General features: G+C 40.3%; 2 protein-coding genes across 2 annotated transcripts in view; one reads left to right on the top strand and one right to left on the bottom strand.

Moving 5' to 3' along the window:
- The window catches only part of PCNX4 (pecanex 4), a 28,371-nt gene extending 23,583 nt beyond the window's left edge, over window positions 1-4,788 (top strand). Inside the window, exon 11 of the mRNA XM_036434960.2 lies at window positions 4,050-4,788. Coding sequence (XP_036290853.1) covers window positions 4,050-4,301 — 252 coding nt within the window. The 3' untranslated portion in view covers window positions 4,302-4,788. The remainder of the gene's footprint in view (window positions 1-4,049) is intronic.
- A 2,888-nt stretch (window positions 4,789-7,676) lies between these two features.
- Window positions 7,677-24,569, bottom strand: DHRS7 (dehydrogenase/reductase 7). Its single transcript, XM_036434973.2, has 7 exons — window positions 24,352-24,569; window positions 18,125-18,277; window positions 15,861-15,967; window positions 15,170-15,409; window positions 12,771-12,893; window positions 11,144-11,359; window positions 7,677-7,892 (listed from the first exon to the last, which is right to left on the bottom strand). The coding sequence occupies exons 1-7, from the start codon at window positions 24,482-24,484 to the stop codon at window positions 7,845-7,847; spliced, it is 1,020 nt and encodes a 339-aa protein (XP_036290866.1). The 5' UTR covers window positions 24,485-24,569; the 3' UTR covers window positions 7,677-7,844.
- Window positions 24,570-25,414: the final 845 nt, after the last annotated feature.

The raw sequence follows: 25,414 nt of genomic DNA, 5'->3' as shown, positions 1-25,414 counted from the left end.
AATTTTTAAATTTTTTTGTATATTACCTTAACTGAAATCAATTATAAAGTATTTTAACTAAGTGATGGAAAGGTAACATTCTATGTATTATATTAATTACAGTTTTAATGCATTTGTAATCGTGACTTTATGGTCAACATAACCCAATCCTAAAATGACTGATTATTTGCTTTTAGAAACTTAATAGGAGCCAATTAAAAATGTTGTGTATTCGTGGTGTAATAACTGACTCAGGATAGTCAAGTAAATGTCATTTGCTATAGAATATTTGACTAAAAGGATTGTGTTTCTATGCTAAATTCAAATATAGAAATTATCACTTTAGTTTGACTCCAAGAAAAAAAAATTAATTTATGATTGGCAAAGTATTTCTTTTGCTGACAGTTATGCCTTATTTGAAGAATAATTGACTTGTGAAAATTAAAAACTTCAAATAGTGAATAATTTTTTTTAGAGAATTAGTACTTTTCTCATAGCATTTAAAATGGCATTGAGTGTGGACAAGTATGAAAGATTCAATGTTATGAGCTCATTATGGGTTCCATTTTGGCATTAGAACCTTAAGAAGCTCTGCAGATGTGAATGAAAATGAAAATGATGAAAGTCATTTTTAAAAACAAGTACTTAGTCTTGGAAATAGTCCTAAAAGTATACAGCAAATGAAGAAACATTTTTTTTAAAATCAACTAAAACCCACTAAATACAGTGAGAGACTGTAGTATTTGAGCCAAGGCTCATTTTCTCCCAGCTCATTTAGATTGTTTGGCTAGGAACAGAGCTCCTCTCCCTCAGCTGCTAGTTGAAGAACTAAAGTTTTCTGAAAGAGGCAGGACTCAAGCATTCCTCATCTTATTCTCAGCTACCTGTTTTGAGGTTGGGTTCTAAGCATGTGTAGTCAAGATGTGACACTTCCTTTCTGGATAGCCCACCTCACTGGATGGAGACTTGAACCTGGACATGGTGCCACTGGGGCCCTGATCACCCTTGTGCATCCATAGGGTGGAGGTTCCACACTGGGAGAGGGAAAGAAAGAAGACCTGAGATTACTGCTGCCCCTCTCCGCCAAGCGCTTATCTCCTGAAGCAGAGGAGTTACTCAGAGAGAAGCACATCATTGTCTCACCTTTAGACTCAGAGTTCTGGCTCTGAGATTTTGTCCAGTGAGAGAAAAAAAATGATTAACAAAATAACAACAAAAGGAACTAGCGTTATTTGCAAAACAGTGTAGTCACGTAGAAGCCTAAGATTCTCTCAAAAACTATGGAGGTTGTAGTGAAAAATAAAGAGCTAGTTGGTAAATTCATTAAAAAACTTAAGCTAAACCACAGGCTGGGTAGATTAACAGGGAGAACCTGGGAAGAAACAGCAGAGAAGAGACCTCCTGGGATCAGATCAAACATTCATCTCCAAAGTTATTTTTTCCAAGGAGCCCAAATTTAATTGGCTCAGTCTCTGAAGCAACATATGCCCCAAGTAATTGTTGAAAATGTAGAGCAGTCAGTGGTGTTTAGCAGCTGGCTGTGAGCACTTAGCTCAGAGGACCCTGCAAAAACTACTGCTGTCCCATGGTAACTGGGCATTCACAAAGCTGCACTACCCAAGGAGCTATATCAAAGATTTCACAGTAGGCATGGAGGTAGGGATAAACGTCACTAAACTTATCCAAAAACCACACTAAACTAATAAGCAAATAACACTAACAAGCCATGCAGTAGGGGGAGGAAAGGATTGGTGCCCAGAATTGCTACAGTATTATCTGAAATGTCCAGTTTTCAACAAAAATTATGAAGCATGAAAAGAAACAGGAAAGTCTGATCCATATAACAGATTAAAAAAAAGAAGATAATAGAAATTGCCCATGAAATCAATCAGATGTCAAATTAACAAAGATTTCAAAGTAGACATGAATATGTTCAAAGGACTAAAGGAAACTATGCATTAAAAAAGTCAACAAAGTGGGCAACAAAATGGGTATAGAAGGAACATACTTCAATGTAATTAAGGCTTTATATCACAAGCCCATAGCTAACACCATACTCAATAGTGAAAAGCTAATCTAAGATTAGTAACAAGACAAGGATGCCTCTCCTTGCCACTTACTCAACACAGTATTGGATGTCTTAGCTAGAGCAATTAGGTAAGAAAAAGAAAAGTCATTAAAATCAGAAAAGAAGTAAAACTGTTACTAACTATAGATGATATGATATATGCATAAAACCCTAAGGCACATGTGTCAAACACAAGGCACGCGGGCCAAATCCGTCCCGCCAGGCCTTGCAATGTGGCCCGCACTGCGCTGTCATCACTGCACTCCGCTGCGTTTCCATCACAATGACAGTTTATGACTGTTCAGTAAACCATTCGGCCCGCGATTTAGGCTGGATTTTAGATTTTGGCCCCTTCTCTGATTGAGTTCGACACCCCTACCCTAAGGACTCCACCAAAATAATTCATTAAAGTTGCAGTATAAAGAATTAATATATGAACATTTGTTGCATTTCTATACACTAATGAACTGTCATAAAGAGAAATTAAGGCCGAAGCCGGTTTGGCTCAGTGGTAGAGTGTCGGTCTGCGGACTGAGGGGTCCCGGGTTCGATTCCGGTCAAGGGCATGTATAATACATTGGTTTCGGGCACATCCCCAGTGGGGGGGGGGGGTGCGCGCAGGAGGCAGCTGGTCGATGTTTCTCTCTCATCGACGTTTCTAGCTCTCTATCTCTCTCCCTTCTTCTCTGTAAAAAATCAATAAAATATGTTTTAAAAAAAGAGAGAGAAATTAAGAAAACATCTCATTTACAGTTGCATCACAAATAATAAAATACCAAAGAATAAATTTAATCAAGGAGGTGAAAAACTTGTACACTGAAATCTCTTAAGACAGTGATTAAATAATTTAAAGAAGACACAAATAAATGAAAGATAGTTCATGCTCATGACTTGTCATCAGGGAAATGCAAATAACCACAGTGAACATCACTTCATACACACTAGGATGACTAAAATGAAAAAATCAGATAAGTGTTGTAAAGGACGTGGAAAAATTGGAACTCTAATACAGTGCTGATGGAAATGTAAAAACGGGCAACCACTTTGAGAAACCTGACAGCTTTCAGATGATTAAACATAGAATTACCATCTGACCTAGTTATATCACTGTTAGGTATATCCCCAAGAGAAATGAAAACATAGATACAAATAAAAACGTGTACAAAAATGTTGATAGCACTGTTATTAATAATTGTCAAAAGTTGGAAATAACCCAGCTGTTCAACAACTTAGGAATATAGAAATTGTGGTATATCCATGCAGTGGAATATTATAAAAAAGGAATGAAATACTGTTACATGAATGAACCATGAAAACGTTAAGTTAAAGACTTCAGTCACAAAAGACCACATATTGTATGATTCCATTCATATGAAATTTCTAGAATAGGCAAATTTATGGAATTAGAAAGTACTGTAATGGTTCTTAGGACTGGGGGAATGAAGGGATGGGAGGGTAATAGCTAGAGTATAAGATTTTTTTTTTGAGGTTGCGAAAATGGTCTAAAATTGATTATAATTTTATATATCTGAATATACTAAATAAATGGTTGAATTGTATACTTTATATAAATAAATTGTATGGAGTGTGAATTCTATCTTAGTTGGAGCTTTTTTATAATTTTATTATTATTATTATTTTTTTTTTTTTTTAAAGAGCCTATTGTGTGATTTCCAATGGTATTTATGACTTATGCATTGCTGACACCAGATCTGATGAAGGAATAGAAAAGGAAATAGAAGTAGTGAGATTTTGCTGTTCTGTTCATGGAGTGAAATGGGTGAAATGGCTGTCAGGGAATCTTTTCTCGCATACTTATCCATAAAATTACCTAATAAAGGTGACTCAGTTCTGAAGACAAGCAATTCATGTGCACATTTTAATATGCCACTTTCTGTTTGCCTCAAACAATGGAATTTTTTTTCTAGGTTTATAAGTAAAATATAAAGACCTGAATATAATCTCTTTTTTTTCCTCCCCCCATCCCATTTATTCTTTAAAGGGAGTTTACACTGGGAGAGTACTTACCCTTCAAGAACTACTGATCCAAGTTGGGAAGTTAAATGCTGAAGCTGTTAGAGGTCAGTGGGCCAATCTTTCTTGGGAATTGCTTTATGCCACAAATGATGATGAGGAACGTTATAGTATACAAGCTCATCCACTACTTTTAAGAAACCTTACAGTACAAGCAGCTGACCCTCCCCTGGGATATCCAATTTATTCTTCAAAACCTCTCCATATACATTTGCTTTAGAGCTCATTTTGACTTGTATTGTCATCAAATGGAATGTCTTTATTTTTTCATTCTAGAAGAGTAACTGGGTGATTTTTCAAACTTCGCTGACCTTCCCTCTCTCTTCCCAAAAGTCAGGTGCCTGGGAAAAGCTAAGCACTATAAGTTGATTCTCTTAGCTATTTTAATGGAGGGAAGAGGGGGGGCGGGGCGGGGAACTTTGTCTAACATAAAAGTTAGAACTATTGGCCAATATTTGTGCCCTATGGATTGTGGTAGGCTTTGTTAAATATGAAGCATTTGTATAAAATTAGAAAATAACTTTTTAATGCTTCCTTAAATGTGTGATAGGTGACTTGACTTATAAAAGTCAACAACTATGTAATTTTTGCATACTTAAAAAGATATTCCTATCAGTGTTTGTAAGTAATGATAACGGTGCTATTAAAAGTTGCATAATGTATATATATTTATTTGAAATGCAAATAAATTTTATAGTATTTTCAAACTTTGTGCTGTTTTATTTTAACATTTAACATGGTCTGAATGACTAAATGTTTCCATATAATTACTTTCTTTTCATATACTTCAATTCAGAAACCATAAAAATGTTTAATAAAATGTCTTCTAATAAAATATTTTTCTTCTAAGTATCCTTTTTATGCATGTTAAAGGAAAAGAATTTATCCCCTTCATCATTTAATACTGACAGGATTATCAACATTAGGTGCTTCAAGGAGTGCTCAACTGTATCAAAAGCTATTTGAAGGACAAATAAGATGAGAACAAAAAGTGACTAGTTGATTTGACAATTTGAAACTAAATAAGGATTTTAATTAAAACTTTCTTTGGGGAAAGAGTAGAAATTGAATTCAGACTGGAATGGTTTGACAAGTGGAAGATGAGGATACTTTGCCATGAATGAAGGAGAGAGGCATGGGAGGATGGGAGGCGAAGAAAAAGCATGGCTTGTCATTATGATAATAATGAAAATCTCTAAGCAACTTAAAATGTCCATTACTTAAGGTATTGCCAAATCTGTCAATGTTAAACAGTCATTAAATCAGATAATCACAGAGAGTGTGGTTTGTTTGTTTCTTTCTAGGTGGGAGTTTTTTTTTTTGTTTTGTTTTGTTTTGTTTTTTAATTGATTTTAGAGAGGAGAGAAAGAAGAGAGAAAGAAACATCAATGTGAGAAACATGGATTGGTTGCCAGGGATCAAACCTACAACGTGGGTATGTGCCCCGACCAAAAATCAAACCCACCACCTTTTTTGGTGTATGGGATGACCCTCCAACCAAATGTAAGCTACACTGGCCAGGGCAGAGAGTATTTTTGAGAGAATTTTCATAGGTGACAAAAAATACATAAAATTGTCCAGCTAGTAAATCTCACGTAAATCAAAAGCCTGAACTCTGAACTCGGGTGTAAGTAACATCAGGCCTCGTCTTAACAACTATGCTATTTCCCCAAAATTGACTAACATACAAACCGCATAATTCATTAAGTAAAATTAGTTCAAAAAGTTATCCTTTGCACTTACAGTCTGTCCCATGCCACATGTTATTTTGTACCATTCTAGAATTGTTCCACAATCCATCCTTTTGTTTTTACCCCAGATGCAGAGTTGATTTATTAATCATAATTTTCATCACGTTTATTATATTTTATCCCCATACTACACCCATTTCTCTCCCCATTCTAAGCAATCATTATAATACATCTAATGTTTTTCTTGTATGTTTTCTTGCAAAATGAGCACTACCTTCTATGCACATCAATTTAAGTATGTATAAACATAATTGTGTTCTAGTTCTTTCTTCACTCTATCGCCATTCTCCTAGGACATATCCACGTTGCTGTGTACATTTATTCCATTGTTCTTACTTGCTGTACCCCATGGTGTACTTCCATCTTCCCTCTTTCCCAAGGATAGCCACCAGGGGGCCTCAAACTTCCTCAACAAGTATTCTACAGTTATTTTATGTATATTACCTTAGCGATAGCTGAACTGTGAACTGCTTATAAAGAACCAGGATTTTCTCCTCTTACACCCAAATTTTGACAGCAGATAGTTAAGGAATATTTGTTGATTTTCTATAGTGGCCTATGCATAATAGCTACTGTAAGGTGCTAAAGATTAAAATAAAATTAATTATAGAGTAAGGGATTACCAATGGATTCTTCCTTACTCTTGACTTTACCCCTTACCAGCCCTGTGACCTTGGGAAAGTAATACCTACTTGCTTTGGGTATCTTTCTTCCTCTACAAAGGAAGATAACACCACCTACTTACTGTACTTTCATGAGGAATAAATGAATTAATACAAAGCACCTCAACCCTGACCAGTTTAGTTCAGTAGATAGAGCATTGGCCTGCAGACTTAAGGGTCTCGGGTTCGATTCTGGTCAAGGGCACATGCCGGATTGTGGGCTTGATTCCCAGATGGGTGTGCAGGAGGCAGCCGATCCATGATCTTCTTTCATCATTGATGTTTCTATCCCTCTCCCTTCCTCTCTGAAATCCTATCTAATAAAATGATAATATGCAAATTGACTGTCACTCCAACCCCATGTGGACATAAGATGGCTGCCACAAGATGGGTAGTTGGGAGGGACCAGGTCTGCAAAGGAGGGCACTTGTGGGCAATCAAGCCTGCAGGGGAGGGCAGTTAGGGGTGATCAGGCTGGCAGAGGAGGGAAGTTGAGAGCAACTGGGCCTGCAGGGAAGGGCAATTGGGGGGCAGGGGGATCCAGGCCTGCAGGGGAGAGCAGTTGAGGGGGACCAGGTCTATAGGGAAGGGTAGTAAGGTGTGACCAGGCCTGCAGGGGAGGGCAGTTAGGGGCAAACAGGCTGGCAGGGGGAGTGATTAGGGGGTGATCAGGCTGGCAGGCAGAAGCAGTTAAGGGCAATCAGGCAGGCAAGCAGTTGGGAGCCAGCAGTCCTGGATTGTGAGAGGGATGTCCAACTGCCCATTTAGGCCTGATCCTACTTGGAGGGGTCCCAGATTGGAGAGGGTGCAGGCTGGGCGGAGAGACACACATCCTTGTGCACGAATTTCATGCACTGGACCTCTAGTTTAAAAAAAAAAAAATTATATATATATAAAGCACTTCAGTACAGCAAATGGCATATAACCGGTATTGAATAAATCATGGCTGCTAGGAGTCCTACTTCCTGTCAATTCTTCTAAGAGAGTGTAGGTACCTTGGTGGCATAACCATTTACATATGCTCATTACCCAGCACTCAGCTTCGTGTACTGGCCCCTACATTTACATTAATGGATTTCTATAATTCTTTGATTAGCATTCCACTAACCTAGATTATAAGTATAAATGCCAGAATATGTTATATATGATCTCTTATCCAAGAATGTAGTACATATTACCATCTTTATTGCAAGTTTCATAATAATCTTTTATTTGTTGCTTATTACATGTTGAAAGAGAGATTGTATATATTAAGAAGTAAAATCACAAGTTAGTCTTCTGTGCACAAGAAAATGGCTGTTTTCACGTTTTCCATTTCTCCCTCCAGTGGCTTGAAATGCAAGTACTCTGTCAGTCATGTTTTGTCTTCCAGATTTTAAAATAAGAAGAATCTGCATCCTGGAACAAAGTGACAACAACATGAGTCAGTCCTGAATTTACCCCAGTTTTTGACAATTCCTTCTATTTTAAGGAGATATATAATTATGATTCACTGTTGAGAATTCTTTTAAAACCTGAGTAAATGCTTAAATTAGAATAAAAATCATAGCTAAAACTCTAGAGCTTAGAGCTAGAAAATGGATTTAGCATCATTATCGTCTCTATCACTAGGAAGCATCTGCTCATGCCATTTTGTAAATGCTGAAATCTCTATTATTTCTTCTCTAGAATAGCATATCGTACCCACACTGACTTGTCTTAATAATTACAAAGAGTCAGAATATTTAGAATAGAAATATTTGATGACTCTAAAATGTTTTTGTGAACTTTTAGTATATTGCTTATAATAGAAAACAAAGCAACTCATTTATCCCTACGGATGTAACATTTCATCTGGGAAGATACGCATTTTCCACTTCCAAGAACTTGCAGTATGATAAAAAATAAAACACAAAAGTCAATGCAGCTATTGTTCTTGATCTCTTAAAATAATAAAAATTCATCAAAGTTCCAGACATACTGTTCTTAGCCTCAAGGACAGAAACAAATTCAAGTATTATTGCCAACTACATTTAATTTGAGCTAAAGCTATATTGGCATTCTCTTAACTTAGATACTTGTAAACAAATCAAAATAAAGAGATGGACATATATAATAGAAAATAATGTGGAGGAAAGAAGCAAGGAGGAGAGAATTGAGTAAAAAAAGTGAGAAACAATTTTTTAGTTCTCATGGTTTTGAGTGAAAAATGAGGTATGATATCTCAGAAATGGTCCTGGGAAATAAAATGATGTCCAGTTTATCATTTAAAAAAGTAATAAAGCGATAAGACATGTAATAAACAATATATTAAAGACAGTGGTAGGAAGTGAAAGGCCATCACTGTTAGCAAAGGATAGATGTAATCAAATGCTAGATTTGCTGAGTGATATTTATACTTTATAATTAGATATTGTGTAAATAAAACAAAATAACATCTGCTAGAGTAGGACTGAAACTCTAGCCCCTGGTCCTTCTTTCCCCTCTGAAACAACTATTTCTATAATGTATTATCTCTCTGGCCTCTTATTTAACTTTGATCTTCACTATCTATTAGCTCAGTAGCCTTGTACCATCAAAATGAAAGCATTAACAGCTAATCCTCAATAAGTATAACACTTCTACATACTAACTCATTCAAACTCCATGACAATCCTATGACTAGATGCTATTGTCATCAGTAATCTCCATTTTGTAAGATGGGATTATTGATTTACAGAGAAGTAACTTGCCCAAGGTCATGGGACTGAATAAGGTAGCCTGGCACCAGAATGCTGTCACCTCTAGCCTTTCCCTCTGAATTCTTCTCCATCCGTGGGCACAATACCACTCTATCAGCTGTATTCCATAGAACTTAGATGTTCTCTTTGAAGAAGCTCTACCTTTAGTTTAGACCCATCCTACACTACCAAGCCCCAACATTACCAAAATACTAACAAATAATTTGGCACAAAGCAAACTAGTCCCCAGTACAATTTGGTAGAAAATGTATAACTCTTCCCCCTACCCCCTTATCTTCATGATTTTTCAAGCTCTGGAAAGGTTAGTGCAGCATGGAAGTTTTATAACCTTTAAGTGTTTTTAAAGCATTTTGTTTTAAGCATTTTTGCTTTTTTTTCACTAATTCATTTTTTGCTATCCTGCAAAAAGTTGAATCAAAATAAATGTCTGGCAATTCATGGATTGCTTAAATAGTGGTAGGTTATATAATGATACATATGGTATAATCCCATTTTAGAATTCTCTTTATATGTCAATCCCTACTAACTTCTTTCTTCAAAAATAAGTAGTATCACTGAAAGACATACTTCAACAATAAAACCATCCTGTCCTGGCCAGTTTGGCTCAGTGCATAGAGCATTGGCCTACCGACTGAAGGGGCCCAGGTTCGATTTCAGTCAAGGACATGTACCTTGGTTACGGGCACATCCCCAGTAGGGGATGTACAGAAGGCAGCTAATTGATGTTTCTAACTCTCTATCCCTTTCCCTTCCTCTCTGTAAAAAAATCAATAAAATATATTTTTTTTTAAAACATCCACAGAAATAACCTTTCTTTGTGTAATCATATCTATAATTTTTGGCATAACTCCCACATTTCCTATATATTAAACTCTTTTGATGGCCACAATTTTCTCAGAAGCAGTTCATACTATTCCTCACTTTCCTAAAAGAATGACTGTTGGAAAAACGAGTTACCAGCATATTTTCTTAGACATGGACATAGGCACAGCTCAGGTGTGCAGAGTGCTTCTAGATCAAGTCAAAGGAACCAGCACTTCCCAGCGTGAGTACGTCAGTTTTAACAGCACAGTAACTGGTAAGCACCAGGCAAGGTTGACTTCCCGGGGAGAACTAAAGTATCAACCCATGGGGGAGACACCAGAGCTGAGACTTATAGGATGAATATGAGTTTGTGAGGAGAAAGAGCATTTGGCACATACGCTGGTCAAACAATGAGTGTAGAAGCAAAAGGCAATCTCTGACTCGATTTTACCTTGTAGAAAACTCTTTTCTTCAAGACCAGCAGTAATTTGTAATAAACCAACAGATATGCATGGGGCATAGAATACTGCTAATACCCTGTTTCCCCGAAAATAAGACAGTGTCTTATATTAATTTTTGCTCCCAAAGATGCACTAGGTCTTATTTTCAGGGGATGTCTTATTTTTCCACGAAGAAGAATACGGTACACATTTATTGTTAAATGAAAATAAAGGAAATTTATTATCTGTATACGGTGCGGTAGTACGGTAGTTGTCAACACAAACCAGACAAACTGTGAATCCTACAGTATCAAGAATTTACTCATTTATTCAATGACAATCATGTCATCATCTTCTGGAACATCATCATAACAATCCAATTTTTAAATTTCCTGGTGAATTTCTTGTGACTCTATTTCTTTCAGAATCAGTGGGCCAAATCGCTCATGTTTAGCCTGAGGGGGGTGGGGCTTACTTTCGGGGGAATGCCTTATATTTCAATCAGAAGGAAACCTGTAAGTAGGTCTTATTTTCGGAGGATGTCTTATTTTCGGGAAAACACGGTATATTTTGTGTTGATATCATGAGATTAGTGCAGTTAATAAGAAAGGTTTTTTTAGCGCTCAAAAATTTCATACTTTCCTAAAGATTGACACGTATTAAGAAATTTATAAATGGTTCTTACCAGGCCCTTCTTAAAGTTCTCAATCCTTTTCTTCCCTAATTTGTTGGTTAGCCACATGGCCCAGGTTGGCATATACTGCCACAAATACGCCAGCGACAAAAAAGGTTGATCCGCAATCCAAACTTCTTTCAAGTCATTGGCCATGCAGATTAGCATCAGCCGCACACACCGGCCGGTTGCCATCTTGTGGGACTGGTCTACATCACTATGTACAGCCTAAGAAATATTTCAAACATTAAGGGAATGCTGAGTATTTAACCGAGGCATTTCACAGAACTTTTAAGCTAGAAAGGACCCAGAAGTCATCTAGTTGACTTTTGAGTGTGACCTCATGCCTTTTCAGACCCAGTGGAAAATAATAGGTGCCTATAAGGTTTCCAAAAGCCTAAAGGAAACAAGGCTACCCCTAGAGTCCATGGGGGTAAAACAACAAAAAGACAAAAAGTGATTTCTTGGTAGTGAACAAATCTGGCACTGCTGATCTAGTTAACCCACTACCATTCTATAAATAAACTAGTGGCCCGGTGCATGAAATTGGTGCACATTAAAAAAGAATTAAGTAGAGGAAGTATTTTAATATTGCTATTTGCCCTTTCTCTATAATAGAAGTGTCCGACAGGCCCCACCCTCATTGGGCAACATCAAGATCTGGCCGTCCCCACCCCTGTCAAGCCCTGCTGGGTCGAGGACACAGCCTTACATCCCAGCGCTGGGGCAGAGGGCGTGGTCTTGGGGAGGGCGAGGCCTCAGGTCCCCTGGCCCCAGCACCAGGGCAGGGGCATGGCCTCAGGTCCCTTGCCCCAGCCCAGCACCATGCAGTCTCAGTTCCCTGCTGTGATGAATATTTGCATATTAGCCTTTTATTAGGATGACAAACTGAGGCCCAGAAAGGTAGCAGCTCACCTGTGCTCACACAGATCATTATAATAACCAGGTCTACATCCCAAGTCCCTTGATTCCTATAATTGGGTAATTATTCTATTTTACCTTAAAGCCTCCACACACACAAAAAAATGTGAAAATATAAATTATATCTGTTAACATTTACAAAGAAGCATATACAGACTTATGTCTCGGTAGAAATAAATTTTAATGAAGAAGAAAAATTTCCTGGTCTGTAGAGGGGTCTGGGTATTATTAAGTGGCGCTGGATTCTTCGTGAGACACGTGCTATTCATTTGATAAATCGCTTTATGATGTGTCATCTGAGCTGAGGAAAACACGGGCCTGGGTGAGGCTGAAATAAAATTATCAAAATGCCACAAGTGTTTTTCTAAGCTCCTTCACTGGGACTCCTTTTTAAAAGCCCAGTCAGTTTAATAGACTGAACTTCAGCCACACAGAACCTCTCAGTGTTGTTATAATTTATGAATTTATAGAAACTGGTTTTTAAAAATCACATAATAGTGGACCACTTACCATAATATCTCAGCAATTTCTTTAGCCTTTATTAAAATTGGCTGCTAAAACACCATCAGCTAACCTTAACAATTTTCCCAATGCTACGAGTGAAGGTTTGCAAAGAAGTCGTAAGCAGCCCTAACATGGAAACCCTGAGGCGCAGTGATGCAAAGCCTACACACGGCTATTAAACCATTCAAATCGCCTCCCAGCTAGAAATGTTTACCTGTGTTCCATCATTAGTTAGCGCGTTCTTCACAATATTTGATTGCACTGGTCCTGGGAAAATGTTAGAAATTACTATCCCCGGGTACGTGGCAAGTTCGGTTCGGAGGCCATTAAAAAAACCCTAATATGAAATAAAGCAAACAGAATAAACACAGACACATCTCATGCTTACTATTAGCATGAAATTACTTGTCTTTGTGAAGGACAATAGCAGCACATTATGAAGTATGTTCTGAAATGCCTGAATAAAGCACATGAAATGTAATCGTGCGATCTTATCAGCCATTTTTAACCTTGAGACTGGAGGCAATCAAGAATAGCATTCTCAGCTCTTTCCGGGTATGAATGGCTCACCTGTTTGGAAGTGGTGGGTCATGCCATCAGTGATTTTTAGGGCAGACAAGCACTGGATAGGTGAAAAACTGGCCCCTGGAGATTCTGATACATCCTCCTTAGACCAGTCCCCGTGTACCCACTCCAAAAAGGGTGCATGTTTCCCACTGAAAATCACTCAGATTTGGTTTCTTTTTATCCCTCATTGTGGTTTAAGGTGCCCATACTGGGGCAAGAGCGAGTGAGAGGGATTAGTACTTAACACACTCTCAAGGAAAAATTCAACTTTTTCTATTTATTACTAGTTTAACAGACAATTAGTTTCAGCCAACACCCACCTTTTCTGGGCGGTTAAAGACCCTCTAGACTTAAAGACACTGGCCATTTATAACCCAAACAGGGAGTAAACATCTTTCCCTAGTCTCTTTTCCTAATTTAGGAAATGGTCCAAGACTAGAAGCTGAGTTAACTACTGAAAAGCCTAAACAGCTAACCCAGGGTACATTTACTTATGATCCAACAACATTAAATAGTTTTACCAGCCCTTAATGCTGACCTCAGACAAATAGGGCCCGTGAGGATTCATGCTGTCAGAGACACATGCAGAGCCTAACTCACGGGCAGGAAAAAAAGCTAAGTGAACGAACTCCCAAACCCTTAGCTTTCCACCCCGCTTCAGCAAAGAGAGAGGACCGATGCCACTGAGAGCCAACACATCAAACATCAACACCTCTCCTTGTCTGAAATCACATCTGGTACAGCGTGTGAACTTTCATTGATAAACAAGTTCATGCTACAGCTTTCTGGGCACCGGGAAGGAAACGTGCTCTTCAAAGAGCTTTCTGGTTTCAGAGCTCAGCTACTGATATAAGCAGCTAGTCTCAATCTGCCACATTGTGTCAGAGCATCAGATCCAATAACAAAACAATGAGTCTGGAAGGGCAGGCCAGACACTCATATTGTCTGACTGAAAACATCCTGCATGTCTTATGAGATACTTGGTGCCAAACATATGGTGTAACTGCTTTTCCCTCATCTGCCAGCCCGAGACTTGCCCAACTGCTCTGCAGGAAGTGCCTGATACCTTATAGTGCCAGGTATGAGGAAATCATCAGTGCAGCATTCCATTTCATCACTCTCTTCAACTGTCTACTTTTCACAACAGAAAGGACGTCCTAAGGAACTAAAGCTTCAAATTTTCATGAAGCTGATGATCAGACAGTTATTCGTCTCATTTTCCAACAGTGAAACATTCTATGTACACTGACCTTCAATAGCATTAATTATAAATTGCGTGTCTCCTTTAATCATTCTTCTCCTCTTGGCCTTATGATCTAATTTGTTCCACGTTGCAGTTTAATAACAATTCTTCATATCCACTCATAGCCAACATTAAAAAATTCATATGTTTCTAATATTCACATCTCATAAGTTAAGCAAACCAAACCAAGCTTTTCTCCTAGCCTCTGCCTTGACTAGCTTTTCTTCTTTCAAAGCACCCAGGGTAAATTGAGTCAAAGCTAATCCCAGCAAAGAATATGAAGGTCAAAGCTAAACATCTAGTGGGTAGTTCCTATTTCTGACATTTAGACCAAGTAAGATAAATCCCACCCAAAAGGGGAAAGGGGAAAAAAAGTCACAGAAATAGGGAGGATAACTACATCCTGCAGTATATATATAAAAAAAAAAAAAGTGAGGAGTAGACCCCAAATTTGCCAAGAAGATATGGTAGAAATGAGAAGGGGAAGGGTGACATGTTGACTAGACTATACTTCTTGAGGGCAGGAACCATATCTCATCTTTATATCCCCAGGATCTGTTGGCAGTGTATGACACAATGTAGGTGTACTCAATACATGTTTGTTGAATTACAAAGAGGCATGTGAGGCTCAAGTCTTTTTTAACATCTTCTGGTGATATCTATCAAAGGTCTCCTTGGGTTTCTTTCTGTCTCTCCACATAACTGCCCAGTTCCAATGACCTCTTACAGTGATGGCCATATTATTAATATATCCCCATGTACATTTAGGTCAGTTCTATCAAAGTTTGCTTGAGCAGACTTACCCGAAGAGCATGTTTGCTTGCACAATATCCAGTAGAAAGGGGCGCAGCCAAGATACCCATGAAGCTATTCACAGTTACAATCTTCCCTTGCTTCCTCTCGATCATGTGAGGCAGAACGCACTTTGTCAAGGACACCGTTCCTAAGTAGTTAAGCTCTATCATCTCCTTGTAGATATCCATGCTGGATTCCACACACAGAGAACGCTGGGATCTTCCACCATTGTTGACCAGAATGTCGATCTAGACAGTAAAATTAGAAAACAGGCTCTTTGGTGATGACCTATGGATGGACTGATGGAATCCCTAGGGATGATTACTTATATTGATAACTTGAAACATCACTGGAACAGATTGGTATATTTCCAATCAGTATAAAAATATAAAAAATTAGAATTCACCCATGGAATTAAATTTCTACTAGGTGACTCTTTATGGAAAGTAGTGTGATAAAAATAAAAGGCACTGAGTTTTTAGCTTCTTTTGTTCTACATGGAGGAGTTAGTACTCGTTAAGGTATGGAAAGTACTAATTTCACAAAGCCACCAACTCAGAGATTAAAAGGCCCAACTCATAGGCCTTGATCTCACTGCGTGGACCCATTTGCCTAAAGCCCTTTTAATGAAGCACCACAAATGGGAATCTCTTTGCAGCTACTTCAAAGCAAAGCATGTCAATTCAAAATGCTACTTACTTTACCAAACTCCTGCAGAACTGCTTTGGTAGCCACCTCATGTGAACTTATGTCAGCCAGGTCAAAGGGCAAAACAAGTATATCTTTTCCTTTTAAATTGCCATTCTCTAAATAAAGACATTAAAAATTAGTGAGGAGGTCATGCAATAGTTCAGTCAAGCTCTTTGCTACTTGCATTAACACCCATCCCACAACCAGACTTGGCAACAAACTCATTTCTGAGTGGCTCTGCAGAAGAGTTTCTCAGTGATAAAGAAGAGGACTGGCAACATCTTATTAAATAAAAGCCGGCTGGGTGCACAGGAAATAGAATAGCTCTCCTCAACTTGTATGTAAACAGTCTAATGTTGGAACAGACTCTAGAAGAAGTCAAGACAGTGCTACATGCTAAGAAAAAATCGGAGGGCTCAGTCCATGTGGCTCAGCGGTTGAGTGTCAACCTATATGAACCAGGAGGTGATGGTTCAATTCCAGGTCAGGGCACATAACCCTGGAATTCCCAAGCAGGATACATGTTGTACTATATAGCCCTTTCTATTTCTGGTCATTAAAAAAGTATTTTTTTTCTTGTGAATTCTAACCTTGGAATACAATACTTAATGCCAATAAGAAAAAACACACACAAGCAAGTAGAGAGATATATAAAGGTTTTATGGGCAAAGGAGTAAATTGTGAAACATTAACTATTTTAAAAGAAAAAGTTTGCACCCATTGTCTAACAGATAAAAGGAAAATAATCAGCTTCATTCCAACTAAGAAATGCTGATATGATTCATCTTTGCCAGCATAGGAATTGCAGGTCTCGACAGTGGAATTATCACAAGAAATGGCCCACCCCTGGCAGGTGTTTCCCAGTGGTTAGAATATTGACTGCACACCAAAGGGTCACAGGTTCAATTCCTGGTCAAGGACACATACCTGGGTTGCAGGTTCATTCCCCAGCTCCAGATAGGGCACATGTAGGAAGCAACCAATCGATGTGTGCCTCTCACATCGATGTTCCTCTCCCCACCTCTTTCTCTTCTCCTTCCCTCCCTCCCTTTCACTTTCTCTAAAAATCAATATCCTGAAAGGGCCCTAGTAGCTTATGCAACTGACTCATTTTTGGGTGCTCAGTTCCATAGCAAAGTGAAAGAAGGTGTCTAAAGAATGATAGGAAGATGACCAAAAAAATGGTCGCTGTTTCCAAATTCTAACTATTGTATCAATAGATTGTGCTGCTATGAACATAGGGGTGCATATATCCTTTCTGATTGGTGTTTCTAGTTTCTTGGGATATATTCCTAGGAGTGGGATTACTGGGTCAAATGGGAGCCTAGGTGCCCGTCAGCAGATGATTGGATCAAAAAACTATGGTACATCTACACAATGGAATACTATGCTGCCATAAAAAAGAAGGAATTCTCATCATTTGCAGCAATCTGGATGGAATTGGAGAACATCATGCTGAGTGAAATAAGCCAGTCAATGAAAGAGAAACACCACATGACCTCACTCATTTATGGATAATAAAGAACATTATAAACTGATGAACCAAAAGATAGATATAGAGACAGTAAAGCAACAAGCAGACTGTAAAATTACAGCAGGTAGGGTAGGGAGATCTGGGGGAGATAATAGATCAACTGAAGGACTTGTATACATGCATATAAGTACAACCAATGGACACAAAACTCTGGGGAGGGAGGGTATGTATGGGAGAGGGGGGCAATGTTAAAATATGTACACAGATAATAATTTAATTTAAAAATGTTTTTAAAAAAAGAAAAAAAAAAGAAAAATACCATCGCAAGTTGCATTTTTTTAAACTTCATCTTTTATAACAAAAATGTTATACCATCCTACATGGCTTTAATATCTGACATTTTAGCAGATATTGTGCACTTATGTCAGCCAGGTCAAAGGGCAAAACAAGAATGTGTCAGGATCCTTTCCAATTAAATTTCTGCGATTACATACATGTGTGTCATACATAAGAACCACTGTGAAAAATAGAAGACATTAATGTGATTTCTAAAAAATCCATCAACATTTGAGAGAATTAGTGGTCACTTCCTAATGCCAAGAGGCAGTGCAAAAAAAGGAAGACAGACAGCAGAAAAAGGGAAGAAAGAGGCCAGAGCAGCTAATTGAGAGATGCCAGAAGGAAGAGGATTTGGGTCAAAACACGTGGAGTGTTTGGAGCCTGAGTATACTGCCCAGGAAATTCCCCGAACTGTATTTGAGTTTGGATTCTGATTTATTGCTGTTTCAGATTTACTTACCAAGGCATCTTCTTTTCACCCTTTCCAGCTCATTCTCTCTTCTGGCAGACAGCACCAGAGAAACTCCTAGTTTTGACAGCTGGTAAGCCAGCTCCTCACCAATGCCACTTGATGCTCCAGTCACCCATACCACCATGTCAGTCAGCTCCCATTCTATTGAGAAAGGATAAGGATTGAGAGGAGAAAATAAGCTATGGATTACACCCATATGCAAAGATTATCCCCCCAAGAAAGTATTTTAAAAATACCTCTAATTATGAAGATATAATGTGTGGCATATAAAAATTTAAATATTCTGTTTATGGCCTTGATATTATGGTGATAGTCTCACAGATGTATACTTATCCCCAAACTCAAGTTGTTTGTATTAACTATGTGCATTTTTTTAAAAAAATACATGTTTTTATTGATTTCAGGGAGAGGGATAGACAGAAACATCAATGATGAGAGAGAATCATGGATCGTCTGACTCCTGCACACCCTCTCCTGGGATGGAGCCCGCACCCTGGGCTTGTGCCCTGCCTGGGAATTGAACCATGACTTCCTGGTTCACGGGTCAAGGCTCAACCACTGACCCACACCGACTGGGCTATGTGCACTTTTATATGATTATCATACCTCAATAAAGTAATTTTTTTTTAAATTATTAAATATCCTAAGAAAACAACTCCTCCCCAATTAAAAAAAAAAGCATGAATATAAATCATATAGGGAACAATTATCAATTCTTTATTTTGTGTATTCAGACTCTTGAGTGAGTTTTTCAGACTTTACTTCAAGGTAAGCTTTATAACTCCATGGTCTGACTTCAAGGCTCTACTTATCTGTATATTTAATGGGGAAAAAGTAAGGCTAAGTAAATAGAAAGTCTGCCTAGACTCAGTTTCTCATTTTCCTTCTCCATAAAACAAGAGATTCAGATTAAGATGACTACTAAGGTCCTATTCAGTTTTCAATTCTATTATTCTAATTTCTTGCAATGGAGGTATTGATAATGAATCTGAATATGCTAAGTCCTACTCTATGGTATGGCGAGACCACCCTGGACTTCGAAAGTCATATGTTCCCCATCTGTCAATCATATCTGATGCCTATTTAGTAAAGATCATGTTCCCCCAAATGCCTGCACTTTCATCTCAGGAGAATCCGGTGGCTCACCCACTATGAAATACATGACAGTGAGATGAAATGCTGTACTCTCCTGGCCCAATCATGTTCTCCTTAAAGCCTGTAAAAATGTTATAGGAATAAAGCAAGGATGAGTGGTTTATTCTCCTCTTATCCAATGAAAAAAACTTGTTTGCAATGTAGATGATAGCCTGTCTATCTGAAAGTGTAGTCACTGTGATGCAGCATTCCTGTGCGCCTTACTAATCAAAAGTGTTTATTTAAACAATAGTAAACCAGTATAACCACTTATGTGCATTTCTGGTTTTCTATTAGAAATACGAAAAATCAGGAAACTAGTTTACTATTTTCATCAGGCAGTTCTACAGCCTGTTAGGTTGACAGTCTGAGCTCCTGGAACTGCCAGGGTTCACATCCCCGCTCCACCCCGCACAGCAGTGAAACGCTCCTGTGTGAGGACTCAGAGCCTCCATTTTCTATAACCGGAAAATTGGACTATAGCACTGCTGAGAGGAATGAGTTAAAACCTGTTGAGCTCTCAGTAGAGTGTGTGACTCATACTCAGAGCTTAATCAAATGTCCATTGTGATCATTGCTAAGTCTCTTAAAAACAGATATTTTAAAACCAAAACATAAATAACTTATGTCCCAATTTTTCCAGCCAGGGGCAATGGGGTTACTAACTGTAACTGTTTACCATTTTGTTCATTATTTCCTATGTGTTTGCATTACCTTATAAAAATCCTCAGAAGAACCTTATGAAGTAAGAATTATCTCCATTTTGTAAAAAAAGGAAACTGAGGTTTACAGAAATTGATTTACCGCATTGGGCTACAAACTCCCTTAAGGCTGTGACCCTATCTGCCTTGTTCCTTGCTATATCCTCGGTGCCTGGCACACTAATATAAATAACTGTAGAACAATCACCCAAGAGCCCTAGCAGAGCTGGGATATGAGCCCAGGTACATCTAGCTCCGAAGTCCACTAGACTATGGTGCCCGCATTTTAAAATAACCAATGTTTTAAAACCCACTGTTGCCAAAACCGGTTTGGCTCAGTGGATAGAGCGTCGGCCGCTCAGTGGATAGAGCGTCGGCCTGCGGACTGAAGGGTCCTGGGTTCGATTCCGGTCAAGGGCATGTACCCTGGTTGCGGGCACATCCCCAGTGCGGGGTGTGCTGGAGGCAGCTGATCGGTGTTTCTCTCTCATTGATATTTCTAGCTCTCTATCCCTCTCTCTTTCTCTCTGTAAAAAAATCAATAAAATATATTTTAAAAAATTAAAATTAAAAAATAAAAATTAAAAATTAAAAAAATAAAACCCAACTGTTTTTCAGCCATTCAAGAAAAAGCAACTTGTCCTCGGGAAAGAGGTTTCATGTAAATGTCTGAACTGAGGATGCAAACATCCCAAATACCATGTCTTGTCTACAATGCTTTCCCATCATATAATATGCTTTCATGGAAAGGCACAACAGAGGCACCTCCTACAGGACTTTCTCAGGAATATCAAAATGTATATTCAAATAGTCATTTATCCATTCACAGACTTCTGATTGTTCCAACGTTCTGCAATTCTCAGACCCTAGGGTAAATATAGTCTGTTTATAATAACTATTGACTCATTAGCATAGGACTAACAAAGATTTTATTTCACCCCAATGTTCAAATACTATTGAAACCCAATGATGAAAAACCCCAGGCTCACGCTTACTTTAGTCCACCTGCAAGTTCTGGAACCTTCCGGCCGAAGAAAATCTTTTCTTTTTTTAGCACACTCTCCTTTGCCAATTCCACAGAATCTGGCATATACCGCGGTCTCCCTAAACAGCCTCTGAAAGCAGGTTCTCCAAATTGGGAGGAAACTTATAGTTCAGCCCCAAACCCAGTGTGAGAATTCTCTCTTCAGGTTGGCTAATCTCCACTTTATTCCCCGAGGGATAAGGAAGCTAGTAACCTCCGAGGCAGGAGCCTCTTTCGGACCTGCCTGACCACTCAGGGAGTTCAAGGATTCTAACAGCGATGTGACGATGTACCTTTAATGTCTCCCGGCCAGCACCTGATGCCTTGGGGCATCGGAAAGAATAACTCAAGCCAGTCTCGCACTTGACAATCCCTCATTTCTTTGAAGTCAGCTGCTATGTCCTCCTTAAGTCCTCTCCTCTCCTGCTTCTCTCTAAGGCTACATAATCCATAAACACCTCCGATTTCTGCTACCTTCCCTCAGATGACAGGGCATCCGGTTACCACCCTCTTCCGCTCACACCCCTTGGCCCAAGCTCTAGTTGGTCAATGGCCGGCTCTATGGAGAGGAGCTGAGCAGAGCGGGACACAGGATTCCCGGGGGTCTGCGCAATCCAGAGCAAGGGAAGATGACGGAATTGCTCCGGCTGTTCCCCAGAAGACAGGCCGTGTGAGGGCCTGGGCAGTGGCTGCAGCAGTCACCGCTGGGTCCCCAGGGCCCAGCACAGAGGCTGACCCGGATGACAGGAGACATCTGTTGTTGTTTGCCGTTTGTTGCCTCAAGACACTAAATATCTCTGGGGCTTGCCTAATTTTTCTGGCATTCAGTTCACAGTTGACTCATATTTAGGTGACTGTCAACTAAAACCTGAGTTTTCGCCACATGTGCTGCTGCGACTTTCTCCACTCTGGACTTGTGCCATAGATTTTTCCTCTGGACTCAGGTGCAGTATCTAAAATTAGTCACCCTTAAATGTCATCGAGAGAGATATATGCTTGGGAATGCGGAGAATTTCTCTAGAAGAATACATAAGGAAATGGTGGTTGCCTTCTAAGGAGGCATACTGGCTAGCTGGGGAAGCAAGAGCTTTCTTTTCACTAAACAACCTTTTGTATTTTTAATTTTCTATTATGTGAGTACATTGCTTATTTTTCAAGTAACAAAAACTATCTCTCCAGAGAAGATGAGAAGGACAATATTTTTTCACTTTGGTCTGCCCAGTCTGAGCTGTTTGGAACCTGAGTCTACCCCATATTCCTGTAACTTTTTTTCAGTAGCACCCTCACCCCCAAGAGTCCTGTAAGTCATTTTCTTCCTAATAACTCCCCCCATAGAATTTGAATTCCACTGATAATACTATATATCTGTTTACATACTGTACATAAAGAGTTCTATCAGTAAGAATAGCTAAATTTAAAAATTAAAAGTTAAAAATGAACACTTAACTTTTACATCCGTATTTGCAGGGTAACTTTTAGTGTAATGTTACATATGCAAATTATATAACCACACAAGAGCAATGTAATTAAAATCCTCCAAAATCGTTATTTTTCCAGCAAAAGTAAAACATTGAAAAATAATTAAATTTCTTAAAATCTATGTTTAGTAACATTAACTTTTAACGTTTGCTTGATATGTGAAAATAACTTTTCATTTAACTGGCTGCTAGATATTGTCAACATTTCTCCTTTTCAATGTTTGACATAATCAGCGGTTGAATATCTTTTTGTAGAATTAAATAACAAAATGTAAACTATTTTTTGTGTACTTCTCAAATCCAATTTAATTCAAAAGCATTGAGGCTCAAACACAAACATCCGCAAAGCAGCCAGCAGGCACGTGCATTCCATCTGCTGAGATGGAGCAAACCATCAAGAGAGAGTCTGCCAACCACAGCCATCAATTTGTCACAGTTTTGTAGCACTGCCCTTGCATATGTGTAGTGTATTTTGCATGAACTCAATAATGTCAGTTGCATATGTTTTACTCCCCAATAAAAAAATGAGAGAAATGAAATACTACAGAGTAAGATTTTGTCCGGTAGGGTTTAGCTTTGGAGGGACCCTCTAAGATTTTTTTCGGTCCCCGAGAACCAATTTCCAACCCTCACAGAAGCAATGCCGCTTCCCTTCTCTCCCGGCCCCATTTTAAAAGCATAGTAGTTCTCACTTCCAAACAAACATCTCTAAATGACGACTCTTTTCCTACTGGAAGCTGGGTCCAAGGAAACCCCGCTTCCCCCAGCCCTTATGAATCCAAAGCCCAACTTTGGGCAGGTCATTAAGTTTCTCCATTAGTTTCCCTACCTGGAAGGTAACATTAGCAAAGCCTATTTTGTACGAGTCCTTGTAAATAATAAAGGGCCAAGCACATTTATTAGAATGTATTTAATAAATGTTAAGCAGAGCACAGATACAGATGGGACATGCAGAATGCCCCCTTAGTATGCCAATAATGACCTTTCTCCGGGCAAAATGCCAATTTAGTTTTTGCCAACTTTATACCTTTACTATTCCAGTAAGTAGGTGAACTCCAGATTATGTGGAGAATGTTTTAACTGCTCTCATTAAAAATCAGTAACCAAAGGAGAATATAGGGCCTTTCAAATTCCTTGCTGGGCATATTCCATGGGGATAATCACATGAAAAATAAATGATAGGAAGCAGTGCTGTTCTTTCTGCATCCTGAAAAAAAGTTTGCCTTGAAGGGTAAGTATCTCCAAACTCTGTTTTCAGATTCCCAATGACAAGCGGGGCCGACCCAACCTTATCTGTGCATCCTTCCCACCCGGTGTGAAATGCTAATCTCTGACATGGATGTACTTCCCGCTTACTCCTTCACTACCTATATCAGCAGCCCTCGCGCTCCCAAGTTCAAGCACAGTTTTAAGGATTCTCGGAGTTCTTCTCAATTTGACCGAAATAAAAACCTTTTCCCCTAAATTTATAGAGGTCCAGTTGTTCTCTTCGTTGACAACCTCAACGTTTACCATTTCAAAACCCCAGGAGAGTGAAAAGTCGTGGATCAACGACGTCAGCAAGTAGAAACACGCAGCTCCCGCCCGCACAGGGACCCCTCCCTTACCCAGCGGGGGATGCGCTCCCTCCTCCTCCAAGGCTCCCGGGGACCCCGCGAACAGCTCGGCGCCCGCCCATTCCAGACAAAGTCCACTCCACCCGGAGAGACAACAACAAAGGGCAGAAGCGCCCCGTGCACCCCCACCCGCAGCCGCAGGAACAGGCTCAGCCGGGCGACGCGGAAGCTCCACGCCTCCCCCGGGAGGGACGCGGGGGCAGCGCAATCCCGGCGGCCCGGGGCCGGCCTGGCGCTGCCCGGGGCGGCCGCGGGCCCTCACCTGGGCGTCGGCCCTGCCACTCGGCCCACAGCAGGGTCAGGTCGCCATCGGCCCGCAGGAAGCGCAGCAGCTGCACCGCCAGCGCCAGCAGCGCGCCCAGCGCCAGCAGCCAGAGCAACAGGTCCCCGCTCATCGCGGTCGCGCCGGCTCCGCCGGGAAGGCGGACCCGCCCCGGCGGCGCCGCAGCTCCGGGCGCCTGCGGCCGCCCCCGCCCCGCCCTCCGGCAGCTCCGCCCAGCCCCGCACTGCCGCCCGGCGCACCCCTTCTCCCGGGCCCCGCCCAGCCCCGCACCGCCCCCGGGAGCGTCCCCTTCCCCCCGGGCTCCGCCCAGCCCCGCACCGCCCCCGGGAGCGTCCCCTTCCCCCCGGGCCCCGCCCAGCCCCGCACCGCCCCCGGGAGCGTCCCCTTCCCCCCGGGCCCCGCCCAGCCCCGCACCGCCCCCGGGAGCGTCCCCTTCCCCCCGGGCTCCGCCCAGCCCAGTCCCCTACGGGAGCGCCCCTTTCCCCCCGGGCCCCACCCAGCCCCGCACCCCCAGCCTGCGGGATAGAGGGTTGTGGTAGGAACCGAAGGCTTGCGATTGTAATAGCAAAAGCGATTCTTTAGCGGTCGTTTGGAGGTCAGTGTTCAGCGCTCTGGTTGCTGCGTCAACAGGAAGACCGCATCTATTTGGACCTAAGGAAGCAACCTCCCTCCGCCTCCTCCTTTTTCCTCAACTAAATGAATCCAACAGACCATCAAATGGACCCAACCCCCATCGAAGAATTAACACAGTCTCCGAGTTAAGTGGGTCCCGTGTCAACTTAAATTTGGAAATCACGTTGCAAGTGACATTGGCCTCAAGGCTGGACCAGGAAGTGCAACGTCGGCCTGGACCGGCCATGAGCACTCATGGGAAGCTGAGCCAAACGCAGTTGAAGTTTGTATGTGGAAGATGACTTAAATGGAAAAGTGCCCGTGATGTGGCTCATACACAGTAATTCAAGGAGAGAATCACAGTTCAGATTTATTATTCATTAAGTATCACAATTATTTATTGTTTTAATTATGATCATTTCTTAGACTT

The sequence above is a fragment of the Pipistrellus kuhlii genome, unplaced genomic scaffold (assembly GCF_014108245.1).
Source record: "Pipistrellus kuhlii isolate mPipKuh1 unplaced genomic scaffold, mPipKuh1.p scaffold_m20_p_1, whole genome shotgun sequence".
NCBI classification, from domain to species: Eukaryota; Metazoa; Chordata; class Mammalia; order Chiroptera; family Vespertilionidae; genus Pipistrellus; species Pipistrellus kuhlii.
This window is presented reverse-complemented; position numbering and strand designations above follow the sequence as displayed.

Coding starts and splice junctions, on each gene's coding strand:
- DHRS7 (XM_036434973.2), bottom strand. CDS start 24,484: ATGAGCGGGGACCTGTTGCTCTGGCTGCTGGCGCTGGGCGCGCTGCTG. Junction 15,968..18,124: donor GGTGAAAAGAAGATGCCTTG/GTAAGTAAATCT, acceptor GTCTTTATTTAG/AGAATGGCAATTTAAAAGGA. Junction 7,893..11,143: donor AGAACTTTAAGAAGGGCCTG/GTAAGAACCATT, acceptor ACTTTGTTCCAG/GATGCAGATTCTTCTTATTT.